Source organism: Trichomonas vaginalis, chromosome III (assembly GCF_026262505.1).
Source record: "Trichomonas vaginalis G3 chromosome III, whole genome shotgun sequence".
Lineage (NCBI taxonomy): Eukaryota > Parabasalia > Trichomonadida > Trichomonadidae > Trichomonas > Trichomonas vaginalis.
This window is the reverse complement of record NC_067205.1, coordinates 10545642-10565782: the sequence shown is the minus strand read 5'-3', so window position 1 is coordinate 10565782 and position 20141 is coordinate 10545642. Positions and strand designations below refer to the sequence as shown.

Below are 20141 nucleotides of genomic sequence, written 5' to 3'. Positions count from 1 at the left end.
CGTAACTTTTGGTGTTAAACAAGATTTATGAAGTATCAAGAATTAAGAAATTGTCACTTTTCTCCAAAGATTTCAGAAATATCATGTTCACGCCGAAAAAATACAGTGAAGATGATATTTTTGCATGCTATCGAACAAGGGTAGTTTATCTGAATGAATTTGATTTTGGTCCTCTCTATACAGAGGAACCATTTCTTGCATCCTTAGTAGAATTAACCAGACATCCAGATTTACAAGCTAAAATCAAAACCGGGTCAAACAGAAAGAAATTATCTGAAGGAAAAGATCGCCACGCAATCGATACTGCAATTATGAGAAAAGAAAAATTAGATTTACAAGAAAAGTTGAAAAAGGAAGAAACTGCTTCTGTCACATCTAAATCAGATTCAAAGCAATCAGAAAAATTCGCTTCAAGTGAAGATGAAAATAAATCCAGTGATAAATTCAAAGGAAAATCAGCATCTCAATCGTCATTACAAATCATAGATGATCAAGAAGCAAACAATCAGCCTATTGATGAAGGAAACAAAACATCAAATACAACTCAAGACAAATACAGCAGTGCCTACTATCCAAACATCAGAGTAGAGAAAGTTCAAAAATACAAACCTGTTCCAATAAGTCACGATGATGTTATTAACGAACAAAAATTTGATGAAAAAGGAAATCTCAAATATACAATCAAAACATACAAATTAGGAACCAGTTTGCAACGCGAACAAAAGACACTTATTCCTACAATGCAGCAAAAGAAGCCAGAAAAGATACAGGAAAAAATACAGGAAATTATTCCTCCAAAACCAAGACCAAAGATCGATATGACCAAAGATTCGTTAATGCCAGATTTTGTTCCAACGAGATTAGTTGATTCAATCTCTTCTCTTACTCCAGATACAAGAATTATGGTAAATGATCCTTTCGAAGGTATCCATATGCCAAAGCGAACAAACAGAGCTCCGCTTTCTATCTTTATGCCCAAGAAGAATCTTCCTCCTTCTGCTGCAAGAAACAACTTAATAAATAATAATAATCAAGAAGAAATCGAAGTTCAAAAACCTCAACAGAAGCCAATAAAGGCGGAAAAGAAAGGACCAGAGAATAACAGGCCAGCAACTCTTGTTGTTCATAACAAAGAAACAAATAAGATTCAAATTATTAATAATCCAAAAGTTCAGGAACAAAAACCAGAAAAGAAACTTACACACCAGCAACTTAAGCAACAGATTGTCAAAACCCAAACAAAGACAATCAACAACGCCACAAAAAACGTTCAAAAACAAAAATCTTCTGAACAAGAAACAATTCCTGAACCAGATTCAATCAAAGAATCAATTAAAGAACCAGAATCCATCAAAGAATCAATTAAAGAACCAGAATCCATCAAAGAATCATTAAAAGAACCGGAATCAATCAAAGAATCAATTAAAGAACCGGAATCAGTTAAAGAACCTGAGCCGGAACCGGAACCAGTTCGTATCTTGGAGATTGAACCTGATCCTGATTTGGTAAACAATGGAAAGAAATCAGGAAAGAAGAAAAAGATGTCTGCTGCACAAAAGAAACTTTTAAAGAAGTTGCAGAGAAAGAACCAAACAAAAGAATTCGAAGAAGAGGAAGAATATAATCCATATGAAGCCCCAAGACCATTTATCCCTGATATTCCTGATGAAATGAGATCTGAAACAGAAATAAGATCAAATCCACCAGCTCCTCCTAACATTGAACCAATTGTTGAAACTTACAAACCATTGATACAACAATTACAAGATGATGATCAGATCTCTGAACAGTTCCTTGAACAAGATGAACAAATTAATAATAACATTAATTATCAAGAACAAAAAGAAGAACCAATTAATGTTTCTGATCATTATAAAGAACCTGAAGAACAAAAACAAATTTCTCAACCAGAAATAATTGAAAATAATGCTGAATACACTGAAATTCCTACTAAAAAGGTACAAACAAAGATTTTAAATAATTCACAGTTTATCATTCCTCAACAACCAGCTCCTGAATCAGTTCCAACTGTTCAGCAAAGATCAGTTATTACACTTAGAAAAGTCATCAAATTGAAGAAAGTTTATCGTGGAGATCAAGTCATCGATGTAAAACAAGAAGTTATTTCTTCAATACCCGCAAATGTTGCTAAAACTAAACTCTTGTCTAAATCAGAAACAGAAAAACGCAGACAAGAACAATTACAAGAATTAAAGAAACTCTATGACCAAACAACAACTGTTGCACCAGTAATAACAACAAATGAAACAGAAGAAATTCCTAAAAAACAAGAAGATATAAACCAACTTTTAACTGATCGTAAATCAAAAAGAAGTAAACCAAGTCCACCACGTCAACAACAACCAAAACAACAACAACAACAGTATGTTTGGAATGATTTTACTTATGATCAAAACGATGAAAATGATGAAGAAAATGAAGAAGATGATTTAGATCTTGATAATCTCGATTTACCAATGATGGCAGCTCTTCAAAATCATCAACAAAACAAAGCAAAAACTGAGAAAAAGAAAGCAGAAATGGCAGCAAAAGGTGTTGAAAGATTTGATGAAGTTGATATAGCAGGAATGCATTTGACATTTGCTCCTCGAAAAGCAGATCATTCCGTTTATTATGGTGTTGACATCAGAAATCTTGGACCAGATTTCACTCCATCAAACATCAAAATTACTAAACCATTGAAATTACATGGACCTGATATCGAACATATTCTCGAATCAAGGAAAGAAAAACTTGCTTCAATTATGATTCCAAAAGAATATTTAAAGGATAGAACAGATACACCAGAAATAGCAAGTCTCAAACGCGAAATCAGAAAGAAATTAAGAGAAGCAGCTTTAGAACAAAGAACTTATAAATCTGCTTGGGACATCAATGCTGATTTCGTAAGAGAAATGGGTAGATCAAAAGAAGTTGATCACAAACAAATCAATAATCTTAAATATACTGCTTATCCACAAGGTTTTGGTTATACACCTCCACAAGAAAAACAAAATAATGCTGGAGAAAACCAAACTGAATCTTGGGAAGATTATGATTTTGGTTGGGGAACAAAAGTTCAAGGTAACTTCGGAAGTTTCGACAAAATCATGGAAAACGAACGTCTTAATCCAACTGACAAGATCAAAGTTGTTCAGCAAACTGATACTTCTATTCTCGATGAACTTGATTTCGGACCAAAACCTCATGTAGAAAGAAAAGTTGCCATTAAAATCCTTGGTCCTGCTGTTGACCCAGAAGAACAGAAGATACAAGAAAGAAGGAAAGAATTCAAGATTGTTCCAAAACGTGCTGAATACAAGCAAAGAATGGAAGAAGCTGAAAGGAACAAACCTGATACAACAATGTTCAATAATTTGATGGCAGAAGAAGCAGAAAATGCCAAAAAGAAACAAAGTAAAATCAGGTATTCTCCAGAAAAAACAAGACCATCTGAATTTGATCTTTTGATGCAAGATGAAGCAAATAAGACACAATCAAAAGTTTCAACACTCAGACCTAAACAGAAAACAATCTGGGATTCAGTAACTGTTCAAGCAGATCCTGTTGAAAAAACTGAAGAAGAAGTTCCAGGAGGAAAAACATGGGGATTAACATTCAAACCGAAACCAGCCGAAAAACAAAAAGCTCCACTAAGACCTTCATTAAGAGATGATGGTGATGATTATTATGGTCAAACAAGAAAATCATTCTTTGAATCCCTTATGGAAGAAGAAAAAGCAAAAGCTGATGCAGAAAAAGCAGCAAGAAAATCAAGAACACAGCAAACTAAAGGTGTTTTAATGGGAAGAAATGATTTTAATTCACTTCTCCAAGAAGAAGAAAGAAAAGCTAATGAACCTGAAGAAGAAACAATTGTTGATCTAAATGAAACAGAACATATTCCTCCAAATCCAATGAACAATGCTCCAAAACTAATCGAAAATGATGAAATGTTCTGGGGTGTTGAAGAACAATATGATACAAATCTAATTGGTGAAGAAGCTAAACAACAAAATGATCAAAAATTTTCTGATCAAAAACAATCTGTTTCTGAAGTTTTTGAAGAACCAAAACAAATCGCTTCAGAAAAAGAAGAAAAACCATCAAGAAGAGAAAGAAAGAGAAGAGGAAAATCAAAAGAATCCCCTAAAAACGAACCACAAAACATTCCTGCTCCTAAACAACAACAACAATCTTCATCAGGTTGGGATAGTTTATCTGCTTTCCAAGAATCAGATCCAATGGCAGGAGTTACAAACTTGAAATACACAAGATTAACTAAAGCACAAAGAGCGAAATTAAATGCAGAATCTGTTCTTAAAACTGTTGCTTTCAGATCGAAATCTCTTGCAGCAAGATCTTCTTACAGAGCTCCTGATTATCTTCCTGATGGTAAAGAAATGCCAGTTCTTTACGAGCCATCAAATCAAACATGGGGAACATTAGAAATTGATATCCCTGAAGAAGAAAGAATCAAAGCAATGAAAGAAAAGAACAGATTAATGAAAGTCGTCAAAATCGATGATGACGATGTAACTGAATGGGGAACAAAGAGAAAACACAATCCAATCGATTTCAATCTCATCGAGAAAACAGAAATCGATCAATCTTCTGCAAAGAGAAGAGCAAGATCTTCAAATCATGTCACTTTTGTAGGTGAAGTGACATTTGAACCAGAAAAGAAGAAGCCGAAATTTGTTGCACCAACAATCGATGAGATTGCAACAGAGTTACCAAAACTCGAAGAAGAAGAAGTTAATGTTGAGAAATGGGTTAATGGAGTTTTAGGTGAAGATAAAACTAAAGAAAAAGAAGAAGATAAAAAGAAGTATCCAATTGAAGAATTTTCCAAACAAAAGAGATCAGCTTCTGCAGCTCCTTCATCAGCATTTGATGATCCAAGCAATTGGGGAGCAGCAGGAAATGAAGATGAAATGGTCTTCGTTGGTTTAACATACAAACCTAAGAAATTCTATGATATCAGAGAAATCCAAAAACAAGAAGAAGAAAAGAAGAAACAAATGTATCATAAAATCAAAAGATCAAAGAACAAACAAGCAGTCGATACTTCAGCACTCGATTTCTCTCCTTCTACTAAAAATAGATCTCAATACGAAGCTCCGACAGTTGACAGCGATTTCGATGAACCAGAACCTTATGTAGAAAAAGCTCCAGAAAGAATTCAAGCTTTCCCAGAAGAAATTGAAAAGCCAATTGAAAAATTTGAGAAACCAGTTGAAAAATTTGAGAAACCAATTGAAAAACGTCCTCAAAAACAAACCGAAAAAGTCCCAGAAAAAATCGAGAAACCAATTGAAAATCCATATCCACTTCAGAAAGAAGAATCAATTGATTTAGATGAAATTGATTTATCCGATGAAGAACAATTGATTAAAGCAGCATTAAACTACAAACCGAAACCAGTTGAAAAGAAGAAGAAGAAAGTAGATCTTCCAACACCAAGTAAATGGATGTCATTTGATTTCGATTCTTTGTTAGCTGAACCTGATGAAAAGAAGAGAAGTCAATCAGTACAACCTGTATCAACGAAACAAAGAATTGCTGCATTAAAGGCAAATCAGAATCAACCAGAATTCCAACCAAAACAAACCAAATCCAAATACGAAGCTCCTTCAATTTTGGCTGAAGAAGAACCAAAACAAGAAGAATTCGATGATAGTTGGTATGAAATTAATGATCCACATCATGTTCCTTTCTCTGGACCAAGGAATAAACAACAGGAAAAGAAAGAACAACAATTTGATCAGATATTAAAGGAAGAAAAGACAAAGAAAGAAGAAGCAACGAATTTATCTTTCAAACCAAAAGAAACTAAATCTAAATACGAAGCTCCTGATGTTGTTTCTGATGAAGAAATCAAACCAAAGAAGAAATCCACTCCTGTTTATCGTAAATTCTCAGACGAAGACGAAGATAAAGAACAAAAACAAGAAGAGAAAGAAAAAGATGAATGGGATAATGTTGATAATGAATTTGGTGAAGATTTAGAAGTTGATGGACTTAAATACGAACCAAAGAAACAAGAAAAGAAAGAATCAGAATTCGATAAGATCTTAAAGGAAGAAAAAACGAAACATGAAGAAGCAACGAATTTATCATTTAAGCCGAAAGAAAAGGCTTCTAAATACGAAGCTCCTGAGGTTATTTCAGATGAAGAAAAAGAAATTCTTCCAAAGAGAAAACCAGAATTTAGAAAATTCTCTGATGATGAAAGTGAAGAAGACAATAAAGAACAAAAGAAAGAAGAAGTCAATGAATGGGACAATGCCAAAGATGGATTCACAGAAGAATTAGAGATTGATGGATTGAAATACGAACCAAAGAAACAAGAAAAGAAAGAATCTGAATTCGATAAACTTCTTCAAGAAGAGAAAACTAAACATGAAGAAGCAACAAACTTGTCTTTCAAGCCGAAAGAAAAAGCTTCTAAATACGAAGCTCCTGAAGTTATTTCTGATGAAGAAAAAGAAATTCTTCCAAGACGCAAGCCAGAATTTAGAAAATTCTCTGATGATGAAAGCGAAGAAGAAAAAGAAGAAGAGAAGCCACAACCAGAGAAAAGTGAATGGGAAGCAGCAAATGATGGATTCACAGAAGATTTAGAAGTTGATGGATTGAAATATGAACCAAAGAAACAAGAAAAGAAAGAATCAGAATTCGATAAAATCATGAAAGAAGAAAAGGCCAAACATGAAGAAGCAACAAATGTATCTTTCAAACCAAAGGAGAAATCATCTAAATACGAAGCTCCCGAAGTTGTTCCTGAAAGAAAATTCGGACCAAAGAAGAAATCAACTCCTATTTATCGTAAATTCTCTGATGAAGACGAAGAAGAAGAGCAAAAACAACAAGAAATCAAAGAAGAGAAAGAAAAAGATGAATGGGACAATGTTGATAATGAATTTGGAGAAGATTTAGAAGTCGACGGACTTAAATATGAACCAAAGAAGAAAGAAAAGAAACCAAGTGAATTCGAGTTAATTCTTCTTGACGAACAAACAAAGAAAGATGATCAAATCAGAGTAAAGAGATCAAGATCTCCGGCAAAAACAGCTGAATTACCATCATTTAAACCAAAGGAAACAGCTTCTAAATATGAAGCTCCTGAAATTGTTTCTGATCAAGAAAAAATCCAGTCTTCTAAAGGAAGCATCGTATCTGATCATAAGACAACAGAAACTGATGAATGGAATCATGTTAATGATGAATTCGGTGAAGAACTTGAATTTTCTGGAATGAAATATGAACCAAAGAAGAAAGAAGAAGAAAAGAAACCAGAGGAATTCGAAAAACTTCTTGAAGAAGAGAAACAAAAGAGATTCGAATCTGTTTCAGAAGAATTTGTTCAAGAAGAACAACCAAAGAAATCAAAGAGATCAAGATCTCCTACCAAAGCAGCTGTTGAATTACCATCATTCAAACCAAAGGAAACATCAACTAAATATGATGCTCCAGAAGTTGTTTCCGATCAAGAGAAACAAAAATCAGAAGATGAAGTTGATGTTGAGAAATGGGTGAACAATGTTTTAGGCAGTGAAAAAGAAACAGAAAAAGATAAAGAAGGAACAACTCCAGTTTCAACAGAAGAAGAGAAACCAAAGGATGAATGGGAAGCTGCTGCAGGTGACAACTTTGATGAAGACATTGATATTTATGGATTGAAGTATGAACCAAAACAAAAGAAACAAGGAACAGAATTCAACAAATTGATTGAAGAAGAAAAGCAAAAGAAAGAAGTCAAAGTTGAAGAACAAAAACCAGAAACAGAAGAATCACCAAAGAAAGCTAAAAGAGCCAGATCTCCTGCTAAAGCTACAGAACTTCCAACTTTCAAACCAAAGGAAACTTCAGCTAAATTTGGTGCTTCAGAAATTGTTTCTGACCAAGAAAAACCTGAACAAATTCCAAATGAAGAAATTAAAGAAGAAATTAAAGAAGAAGAACCAATTCCAGTTGTTGCTGAAGAAGAAAAGCCAAAGGATGAATGGGAAGCTGCTGCAGAAGACAATTTCGATGAAGATATTGATATTTATGGATTGAAGTATGAACCAAGGCCAAAGAAAGTTCAACAAAAGAAACAAGGAACAGAATTCAACAAATTGATTGAAGAAGAAAAACAAAAGAAAGAAATCAAAGAAGAAAAACAAAAACCAATTTCACAAGAAATTGCCAAAGAAGAATCACCAAAGAAAGCTAGAAGAGCTAGATCTCCTGTTAAAGCCACTGAATTACCATCATTCAAACCAAAGGAAATAGATTCCAAATTCGATGCTCCAGAAATTGCTTCTGATCAAGAAAAACCAGAAGAACAAGAAGTTAAACCAGAATTTAAAGAAGAAACCAAAGAAGAAGAACCAACTCCAGTTGCGACAGAGGAAGAAAAGCCAAAGGATGAATGGGAAGCTGCTGCAGAAGACAATTTCGATGAAGACATTGATATCTATGGATTGAAATACGAACCAAAGCCAAAGCCAAAGAAAGAAAAGGCTAATTTCGAGAAACTTCTTGAAGAAGAGAAACAAAAGAAAGAAGTCAAAGTTGTAGAACAAAAACCAGTTTCACAAGAAATTGTCAAAGAAGAATCACCAAAGAAAGCTAGAAGAGCTAGATCTCCTGCCAAAGCAACAGAATTACCATCATTCAAACCAAAGGAAACATCAACTAAATATGATGCTCCAGAAGTTGTTTCCGACCAAGAGAAACAAAAATCAGAAAATGAAGTTGATGTTGAGAAATGGGTCAACAATGTTTTAGGCAGTGAAAAAGAAACAGAAAAAGATAAAGAAGGAACAACTCCAGTTTCAACAGAAGAAGAGAAACCAAAGGATGAATGGGAAGCTGCTGCAGGTGACAACTTTGATGAAGACATTGATATTTATGGATTGAAGTATGAACCAAAACAAAAGAAACAAGGAACAGAATTCAACAAATTGATTGAAGAAGAAAAGCAAAAGAAAGAAGTCAAAGTTGAAGAACAAAAACCAGAAACAGAAGAATCACCAAAGAAAGCTAAAAGAGCCAGATCTCCTGCTAAAGCTACAGAACTTCCAACTTTCAAACCAAAGGAAACTTCAGCTAAATTTGGTGCTCCAGAAATTGTTTCTGACCAAGAAAAACCTGAACAAATTCCAAATGAAGAAATTAAAGAAGAAATTAAAGAAGAAGAACCAATTCCAGTTGTTGCTGAAGAAGAAAAGCCAAAGGATGAATGGGAAGCTGCTGCAGAAGACAATTTCGATGAAGATATTGATATTTATGGATTGAAATACGAACCAAAGCCAAAGCCAAAGAAAGAAAAGGCTAATTTCGAGAAACTTCTTGAAGAAGAGAAACAAAAGAAAGAAGTCAAAGTTGTAGAACAAAAACCAGTTTCACAAGAAATTGTCAAAGAAGAATCACCAAAGAAAGCTAGAAGAGCTAGATCTCCTGCCAAAGCAACAGAATTACCATCATTCAAACCAAAGGAAACATCAACTAAATATGATGCTCCAGAAGTTGTTTCCGATCAAGAGAAACAAAAATCAGAAGATGAAGTTGATGTTGAGAAATGGGTGAACAATGTTTTAGACAGTGAAAAAGAAACAGAAAAAGATAAAGAAGGAACAACTCCAGTTTCAACAGAAGAAGAGAAACCAAAGGATGAATGGGAAGCTGCTGCAGGCGACAACTTCGATGAAGACATTGATATTTATGGATTGAAGTATGAACATAAACAGAAACCAAAGAAAGACAAGGCAGAATTCAACAAATTGATTGAAGAAGAGAAACAAAAAGAAGAGGAATCACCAAAGAAAGTTAAAAGAGGAAGATCTCCTGCAAAAATGGTTGAAAAACCAGAATTCAAACCAAAAGAAAAAGAATCTAAAATCGAAGCTCCTGAAGCAACAGAAGAACAAATTCGCACTAAAGCTCCTGAAGAAGAAGAGGAAGAAGAAATTGATCTCAATGACGTTCTTGAATTACAGAACCAAGTTGTTTCCAACGATGACTGGGATAATTTGGACAATTTCATTGAAGACGACATCGAAATTGAAGGACTTAAATACCAGCCAAAGAAGAAAGAACAAAAGAAACAAGAATTCAACAAGTTAATTGAAGAAGAAAAGGCACATTCCGGTCAAACAGAAGCTGTTTTAGAGAACACAACATTTAAACCAAAGGAAAAGAAATCTAAATCAGAAGCTCCTTCAATTGATCAAGTCAAGAAAGAAAAGAAATCTCCACAAATCAAAGATTTCAATGAAATACAACCAGAAGAAGAAGAAAAAGTTGAACAAACAGTTAAAGAAGAAGTTGTTGATGAATGGAATAACAATGAAACATTTACAGAAGAAATGGAAATCGATGGATTGAAGTATGAACCAAAACAAAAATCAAAGAAAGTTGAAATGAAACATTCCGATGAATTCAACAAATTAATTGAAGAAGAAAACAAAGCTGAGAAACTCAAGGAACAACAGTTAAAGCCTGCTTTCACTCCTAAATCTAAACAACATAAATACGACGCTCCTGAAATCGTAAATGATCAGAAAGAATCAAAGAAACCTGTTTACAAAGATTTCGTTTCTGATGAAGAACAAAAACAAGAAGATCAAAAAGAAATCAAGGAAGAAAAAGTTAAAGATGAATGGGAAGATATTCATGAAGAATTCCAAGAAGAAAATTATCCAATTGATGGACTTAAATATGTTCCTAAGACAACTAAAATTTCTCCAGAAAACATTGTTCCTTCCGACGAACCAAAAATTTCTGATTTCGACAGGATCATGATGCAGGAAGAAAAGAAGAGATCATCATCACCACAGCCCGTTTCATTCCAAAAGAAGAAACAGCAACAAACTAAAGTAACAATAGATCTTCCTTCATTTAAACCATCAACAACAAAGAAATCAAATTACGAAGCTCCTGAAGTAACTGATGAACAAATCAAAGTTGAAGAAAAAGGAAAACCAGTTCAAAAAGAAGAAATCGAAGTTGTTGAAGAAAAACAAGTTGACGAATGGAATGAAACAACATTTGATGAAGGAATGGATTATGATGGATTGAAATATATTCCTAAACAACAACATTCTGTTGAAAAACCATCGAAACAGAAAACAGAAGTCAAATTCACAGAAAAACCAAAGCAGCAACAAAAAGAACAAAAGAAAGAGTTCAATGCATGGAATGCTGCTGCTGGAGAATTTGCAGGTGATGAAGAAGAGAAGAAAGAAAGTAATTACGTTGTCAAACCAATTGACATCAAACCAAAACAAATCAGATCTACTTCTCCTTCTGCAAGACAAGGAAAGAAATTGTTCGAAGAGTTACTTGACGAAGAAAAGAAATTACACGAGAAAGAATTGGAAGAAAAACAGAAGAAGCAAAAGGAAATGAAACAAAAAGCAGAAATTCATCCAAGATTTACAGAAGATTTCGATGAATTCCCTGAAGAAGAAGAGTCATCTCGTGCAAAGATTCCTATTGATATCTCAAAGATTGTTAAGTCTCCAACATATTTATCCCAAAAGAAGACAATCATTAAGGACCTCTTCCCTCCAGGATTCGAACCAGGATCATTCGAACAAGAACTTCCTCCAGGTTACGAAGAACAAACTAAACCAATCCAACCAGAACAAATCATCAACAAGGAACAGCCAAAGAAAGAAGAAAAAGTTAAACCATTACAGCCAGAACAAATTGTTGCTACAGAAAAGAAAGAAAAAGAACAACCAACAAAGAAGGAAGAAGTTCAACCAAAGAAAGCCGAAAAAGTTCCTCAAAAACCAGTTGAGAAAGTTGTTAAAGAACAACCAACAAAGAAAGAAGAAATCAAACCAGTTAAAACAGAAAAAGTTTCTCCAAAGCCAGTCAAAGAAGAAGTTAAACCTAAAGAACAACCAATTAAGAAAGCTAAAGAAGAAGTTAAACAAGAGAAAGTCATAAAAGAACAACCAAAGAAGGAAGAGAAACCAATTTCTTCTGATTTGTCCAAATTACAAAAGTTCATTATTAAGAATGAAAAGATCATTGATAATGAATCAAAAGAAAAGAAGAAGAGATCAGTTTCTCCACCACCATTTGCAGTTAGAGCCAAACCAACAAAGAAGAAAGTCATCAAGACTAAAGAAATTCTCCAAGAACTTCAAACAATCACAAAGAAGAAACAAACTAAACCAGAAAAGAAGAAAGAAGAACCTAAATTACCAGAAAAAGTTCCAGAAGAAGATGTTCATGCCAAAGTTCCTTTGCCACTTAAATCTCTTCCAGATGATTTCGATCTCTTGATATCATCCGATCAATCATCAAATATGTTGATTTCTGATTCTGATTTAGAGTTACCAGACAATTTGTTTGGTAATGATTCACAACTCTTCAAAGAATCATCAGGAAGTGACGACAAGTTCTCTGATGGACCAATGTTTGAATCATCTGATGAATTACCAATGACATTATTAGATAATGTCCAACAAATAAAGAAACACGAATCAAAAGACAACATCAAAGAACAAGAGGAAGAAGAAAAAGATGATGCTGATAATGAAGATTGGACTTTAGAAAATGATGATGATATGAGTCCATTTGAATTCGAAAAGAAATCTTCTCCTGAACAGAAAGAAAAAGAAAGTTCTAATTCTATGGAAGAAGAAGAAATCGAAGTTGTTGAAACAAAGAAAGTTCCTGTTTTAGTTCAAGAAGAAGTTGAAATTGTTGAAGAATCGAAATTATTGGCAAATAATGTAATAGAAAGAGTTAAGAAATCAGCCAATAAGAAGAGATCTTCATCACCACAACCAGTATCATTCCAAAAGACAAAGAAGTTCCTTGAATCTAAAGAAATTGTTGTTCCATTACAACAAACAAAGAAACAACAAAATATTCCTGTTGAAGAACAAATTACATTTGAAGAACAGCCAAAGACAGAGATTAAACCAATTGAACCTTCTCAGTTCATGACAGATGAATCTCAAGTCTCTGAACCTCCAAAGCAAGTAGAAGAAGAAATTGTTAAAACTCCTTTGGAGGAAATCAAACAAAGCATGAAGAAATTGACAGAAAAACCATCAAAGAAACAAACCAAACCATCAAAGACATCTCAGCCTTCCTTCAAACCTAAATCACAAACGAAGAAGATGGAAGAACCAGAAGTCCAAGAAGAGCAAATTAAACCAATCGAAAAACCAGAAAAACCAGTCGAAAAAGTTCCAGAAAAACAAACTAAGAATGAAGAAAAACCTCAAAAAGTGACAGAGAAACCAATTGAAAAAGTGACAGAAAAGGTTGAAGAAAAAGTTGAAGAAAAACCAAAGCAGAGTGAGAGTGCATGGAATATGGACTCTGATGATTGGGGAGCTGCTGAATTTGCTGAAGATGATATATTCTTTGGAACAGGATTAGTTTACAAACCAAATCCAAACTCAAACAAACAAGAAAACAAAGCCAAAACAAACAAGAAATCTGCTTATGCCAAATCCAAGTCATCATTCGATACACTCTATGATGACGAAGCATACTTAGAAAAGTCAAGAAAAGACAAGGAAGAAGCAACAAGAATCAGAGACATTTTCGATGAAGTTGACCAATTAACTGCAAAGAAACCAACAAAGTCTTCAGTAGAAATTCCTGACATTTTCTTGACAAAGAAAGATGAAATTGCTGACAAGAACAAGCACGGAGCTGTTGAAGTATTCGATGATTCCGTCGATGTCATCAATGGTTTCTGGGGACCAATCAGAGTTCAACCACAAACAAAGACAACATTCGACATAATTGACGAAGAAGAAAAAACTAAAGAAGAAAAAGTGAAAATTAATCGTCAGAAACAAAGATCTCGATCAGCCGCACCAACATCTCTTGGATTCACACCAAAGAAGACAACAACATACCAGCCACCAGAATATGTTCCACCAAACGAAGACAAGAAAGAAATCAAACAAAAGAAATCATCAATTCGAGAAATGCCAGATATTTCACCTGAAGAACTTGATGAAATCATGAGCGTCGAAATTCCAGAGCGAAAAGATTACAAGATAGAAAGATATGATTCATGGGAAGCTGCAGAAAACAACATCTTTAATGAAGAAGATGACATTTCAATTATTGGAAGAAAATACACTCCAATTGAAATCAAACTAAATCCTGCAAGATCCAGATCATTGTCTAAATCAGATACAAACGAAATGAAGTTCACTGCTCCTATCCTCGGAAAATTCGTCACAACAACATTCAACGAGATCATGACTGAAGAACAGAAGATTAATTCATTTAACCACTCTAAATACACACAAAGATCCAAATCTGTCATGCCAACAAGAAGAAGAAAGAGAGATCCAACAGAACCAATACCTGAAGTTGAATTTAGTCCTTCTCATAAATCATTCATCGAAGCCCCAACTTATGAATCTGACCAAGAACAGCCACCTGAACCGAAACCAAAAGAAATCAAAGATAAATTCCTTGAAGAAGAACAACAACCTGAACCACAAATCACTTGGAAAGTTGATAGTTGGGATGATTTCAAGTCAGATCAGTTCAATGAAGATGAAGACTTGATATTAATGCCAACATTCTATCATCCTAAACCTGATGCACCAAAATTCCAAGTAGCTAAACGTGAAAGAAAGACACAATCAAAATCGAAATCAGAAAAACCGCCAAGAAAATTGAAATCCGATGCAATTGAAAAAGCCGATCAAGTTTTGAGAGACCATCAAAATGTAATTAAATTAGCTGAAAAACAACAACAACAAACACAAACACAAACAAAGACTAAACCAACTGAAAGTGATATTAGAGTCTATGATGAATCAGCTAAATCATTAGGCCAAGATTGGGGAGAAAAACCAAAACAAACAACAACGATGAATTTCGATTCACTTGTTGCAGAAGAAAACGAAAAAGAAAAGATCAAAGATGCAGCAATCAAAGTAGATTTCGAACCACATACATTTGTTCCTAAATATGAACCACCAACATACGACGAAACTGCACCAGTTCTTCCACCAGAAGAAAAAAGCGAAGAAGAGAAAACAATTGAAATCAAATATGAAGAAGATTCTGCAGAATTTGATCCAATGGGTGTCAAAGCCAAAGTTAGAGAATATCATGATGATATCGATAATTGGAAAGCAACTGATGATATCTTAGAAGATGTTATGATTGGAAGACAATATACTCCTCGTAAAAACGATGAATACATCCAACAATTCTGGGATGAAACTAAACGTGCAAAAGTTCAATCACAACGTGCAAAAAGTGAATTACCAAGAGCGAACAAGAGAGATAAAAGTAAAGACAAAGATAAATTAGTTCATGTAGCTGATCCAAATATTGAACTTAAATGGCATGTTGATCCAACGAAAGTTGTCAATAACATGGACACTGATTTCTCGAAGATCATGGAATCAGAACAAATCAAAGCAGAAAACGAAGAGAAATCAGAAAAGGCGAAAATGGTCATCGATTTGGATGAAGAACAAGCATCAGAAAAAGTGACAAAGATGATTTATCGTCGCAAAGAAAAGAAAGAAAAATATGTACCTCTCAACGACGAAGAGATCAAAGAGTTCGAAGAAGCAATTAAGCCAATCAACGAACGAGCCACAGTATCAAGAATTTCCGCACAAAGGAAATCAAGACCAGTTTTGGAGCCATTCACAGAATCAATTGAATTCACTCCAGAACCAATTGATCCTGTTACAAGTACAGCGCCTGATTATCCATATTTGGCGGAAGACGAAGAGAACTACAAGAAGGAGAAGATAGAAGAAGACAAGAAGCAAATGGACGAGAAACTCGGAAAACTCGAAGCAGAACACAAGAAAGAAGAAATGAAGAAAGAATTCTTGAAGTCGAAATTCTTCGAAGAATTCAATGAATGGGAAAATGCCAGCAAATTAATATTCGTTGAAGATCCACCTCCTGGTTTAGTAATGCAACAATTTGTCTCTAAGTTCGAAGAATACAAACCAATCAATGTTTCCAAGAAACAACAACCAGATCAGCCATCTCCAAACAGAAGACAAATTAGAGGTCCTGTTAAACGTGGAAAAGTTCAAGTCGAAGAACCAGAAATCGAATTATCTTTCTATGATGCTCCTGAAGAGAAAGAAGAACCGAAATCAGTTGTCATCAAAACTCCTGTTCTCAAGATTGGCGGAAAGAATGGTCCATTGCAATTACCTGCGAAATTCCTTCCTCCTGCCGTAAAAATAGGAAGAAAGAAACAAGTTGATCAACCAGCCAAAGAAAACGTTTCAGAGAAACAAACAAATGTTTCTGCCGCTCACAGTGTTCTTGATGGAATTATTAACCCAGTTCCTGAACCAGCTCAAGAACAAACAGAAGAACCAATCATCCCTGTAACTAAACTTGATGAACCAATAATTGGCCCTAAAGTAAATCTTTTCTCTCCTCAAAAATTCGAAAGAACAGATCTCAAACCAGTTGAAAAATCTAATTCAATTGAAGAATCAAAGCCTGTTAAAGAACTCACTGTTGTTAAGAAGAATCCAACAAGAAAGGTTAAACAACAAGTTCAAGAACCAGTTCCAATTGTTGTTAAAACAGAAGAGAAACCAAACATCGAAATACCACAAGAAAAACAAGTTGTTCCAAAGAAACCTGGTGTTATTGGTGCTCCAACAATTTCATTCGATGAGTTGATGAAGAGAGAAGAAAAAGTTGCAAAAGGAGAAGAGAAAGAAGAAAACATCGACATTGGATGGGTCCAACAACAACTTCCTAAATCAATTCCAACTGTTTCAGTCAGTAAATGGGTCAAACCAAAGCGTGTACAACCACAAGAAGAAGAGAAACAAAGGAAACCATCACCAAAGAAATCACAAAAGAAGAAACAAAAGAACGAAGAAAACAATCAACAGAAACTCAGATTCAAACCAATTATGCCATTGCCAATCAAGAGGAAAGAACCAGTTACAGATACATCTACTTATACAAGACCTGTTCCAATGGTTGAACCAAAGGCAACAACAACATTCTTCCCAGCAACACTCAAGTACATCAACGAAGATGGAAAACTTGTTGTCGAAAACATGTTCTCTGTTCCTCAACCTCCGAAGAAACCTTCTCTTTCTATCCGCAGAACAAAAGCCGGAACAACAGAAGTCGAAACAACCGTTTTCACTCCCAAAGAAGAAGAGAAGAAGGAGGTTGAACAAGAAATCAAACAACCAGAAAATGTTGAACAAGTTGAAGAAGAAAAGAATGAAGTTCCAACAGTTGAGTTGCCGGAGAAGGAAAAACTTTCTGTTGGAAAGAAACCAGAAGAGTTCGATCTCAAGAAATGGGCTAGAAATGACGAACTCATGCATAATGAGGGTGTTGAAGAGGAAGAAATTCCTGATGTTACAAAGATTGTTCCAGAGAAACCAAAGGAAGAAGAGAATATTCCGAACTTCTGGCTCGATGAAGTTTCTCCTGAAGAAGTTGCTCTCGTTGAGAAAGAGGAAGAAGAAAGAAAGAAACAACAGGAAATGCAACAACCAAAGCCAGAAGAAATCGAAACATCTCTTCCAGAAGGAATCAAACCAGTCGAACGTCCTCAGACAGAAGAACAAATTCCAACATTCGAAGAACTCGAAGGAAAGAAACCAGAAGAAGTTTCTACTCCAACAGAAGAAGCTGTTGAAGAGAAGAAACCAGAAGAAACTAAAGTCTCTGAAGAAGAGAAGAAGATAGAAGAAACAATTTCGGAAGTTAAGCCAGAAGAACAAAAACCAACAGAAGAAGAAACTGTTAAGGAAGAAAAGGTTGAAGAAACAATTAAACCAGCAGAAGAAGAAAAGAAGGAAGAAGTTTCTGTTGCAGAGAAAGAAGAACCAACTAAAGTTGAAGAAGAGAAACCAAAGACAGAAGAAACTGTCAAACCAGAAGAAGAAAAACCAGTCGAAGAAAAGAAGGAAGAAATCAAAGAAACTCCAAAGACAGAAGAAGTCAAAGAAGAACAGAAGCCAACAGAAGAAGAAAAAGAAGAAAAGAAGGAAGAAGCTGTCAAACCAGAAGAATCCAAGAAAGAAGAGAAGAAGGAAGAACAAGGAAAGGAGGAAGAAGAATACGAGTACGAGTATGTTTACGAAGAAGAAGATGTTCCAGAGAAAGAGGAAGAGAAAGGTCCTTCTCCAGAAGAACTCATGGAAAACTTCAGAAAAGAAGCTTTCAAGAGAGCAGAGGAAAGAAAGAGGATCGAAGCAGAAGAAGAAAAGAAGAGAGAAGAAGAACGTAAGATCCGCAGAATGCAGCAACTCGAAAAAGAAAGAGAAGAAGCAATCAAACGCGAAGAAGAAAAGAAGAGACAGAAAGAACTCGAAGAATTGCGTGAATTTGAAATGGCCAATGAAGAAAGAACAATATCTGAAAATGAAGCACTTGCAGCCGAATTACAGAAAGGCCCAATGACAGAAGAACGCAGCAGAATGCTTGCATTCCAGAGGGAAAGAATGCGCAGAAAACAGTTCAAGGAAGAAGTCATGGAAGAGGAAGCAGCAGACCGCAGAAAACAGAAGAAAAGACAGGAAGAAGAAGAAAGAAGAAGGGTAAGAGAAGAAAGATTAAAGATCAAAAGAATGATGGAACAACAAGAACGCGAACAAATGAGAGCATCATTCAGCGCTGTAGACAGGAAAGTCAATGCTCTTTTCAATTCAAAAGCTCGTGTTCTTGAAGCAGAAGAGAAACTCAAGCAACAGAAGGAAGAAAAACTTACACAACAAAGAGCAGAAAGAGATGCACAAATCAAGCAAAGACAAGCAATTCTCCAAGCTGAACTCGAAAGAAGAAGATTGGCAGATTTCGAAAGATTCACTCCGAAGAACAAGAAGAAACAGATGATGGAGCAATTGGCAAAGGCTGCGGAAGAGCAGCGTCTCAGAGAAATCCAGGAAGAAGAGGAAAGAAGAAGGAAGGAGGAAGAAGAAATCAGGAGATCAAAGATGACGGAAGAAGAAAAGAGGAAAGAAAAGGAACTCGAAGAACAAAAGAAGAGAGAAGAAAAGAAACTTAGAGAAGAACAGAGGAGGAGACAATACGAAGAAGAACAGAAGAGATTGCAAGAAGAACAAAGGCGTAAACAAGAGGCAATCTTAGAAGAAAAGAGAAAGGCTGCTGAAGAAATGAGAAGAAAATTCGAGGAAAAGATGAAAGAAAAAGAAGAAGAACAAAGACGTGCAGAAGAAATGCGGAAGAAAGCAGAAGAAGTCATGGAAAAGATCATCGAAAACCAAGACAAGCAAGAAGCTGTCATCATCGATGCTCATGAAGAAGAAATCCGCCGTCTCCAGGAACTCGCTGACAAGAAGTTAGAAGCAAAGATGAGAAAGAGACAAAGAAGACAAGCCAAATACGGAAAGAGACGTAATGAAGATGATACATTGTTCGAATCAACATCATCTTCAGATGAAGAAGAAGAACAAGCAGAAGAAGAGAAGCATGAAACAACAGAGGAACAAAAGAAGAAAGAAAACGAAGAAATTCCAACATGGAATACTGAAAATGAAGAGAAGAAGGACTTGAAGATTATCCCTGCCAAGTATACAGAAAAGAAAGCTCGAAATGTTATTGATATCATTGATCCAACAAGTCAATGGACATATGACGATCTCACAGAACAAGAAACAAAGAATTCACAACAGAGTTTCTTCTCGAGATTATTACTCGAAGAAGAATCTTTGCTCAAGGCGAAGCAGAAACAAAAATCCAATGAACCAAAGGACGAAATGGCCGCAAAAATGGGTGATTTCGACGAAATCGAAACAGGAACATTCACATGGCAATCAGCGAAGAAAGATCCAACAAGAGACGAGTTGAGAAACGTCTTCCAGAGAATTTCGGCAAAGAACACAAGAAAGAAATCTCCTCAGAAGAAGGGAGTAGGTTACATGCAAAGATTGTCTCAATCAGAGTCAAGACAAATTTTGTCGAAACCAAACAAAGACAAAGTTTTGGTTCTCTCGGCTTTGTTGAGAGCAAATGTCGCTGATATCAACTGGGATGAGTTCGTTGAGAGCATTTACGGAAGGTCCAGAGAAGATATTGTTTATGCATTGATGTCTGTTACATCAAAGGCTAATGCTGAATCAATTACAGCAAAGTTCATTGAAAAGTTCAAATGAAATTATTAA

General features: G+C 35.1%; 1 protein-coding gene across 1 annotated transcript; it reads left to right on the top strand.

The window, feature by feature from the left end:
- Positions 1–73: 73 nt before the first annotated feature.
- Positions 74–20138, top strand: TVAGG3_0677570 (extracellular matrix-binding protein EBH family; the record flags this gene model as incomplete). The annotated part of the gene is made up of 1 exon (XM_001581108.2): positions 84–20132. The coding sequence occupies one exon, from the start codon at positions 84–86 to the stop codon at positions 20130–20132; it is 20049 nt and encodes a 6682-aa protein (XP_001581158.2).
- Positions 20139–20141: the final 3 nt, after the last annotated feature.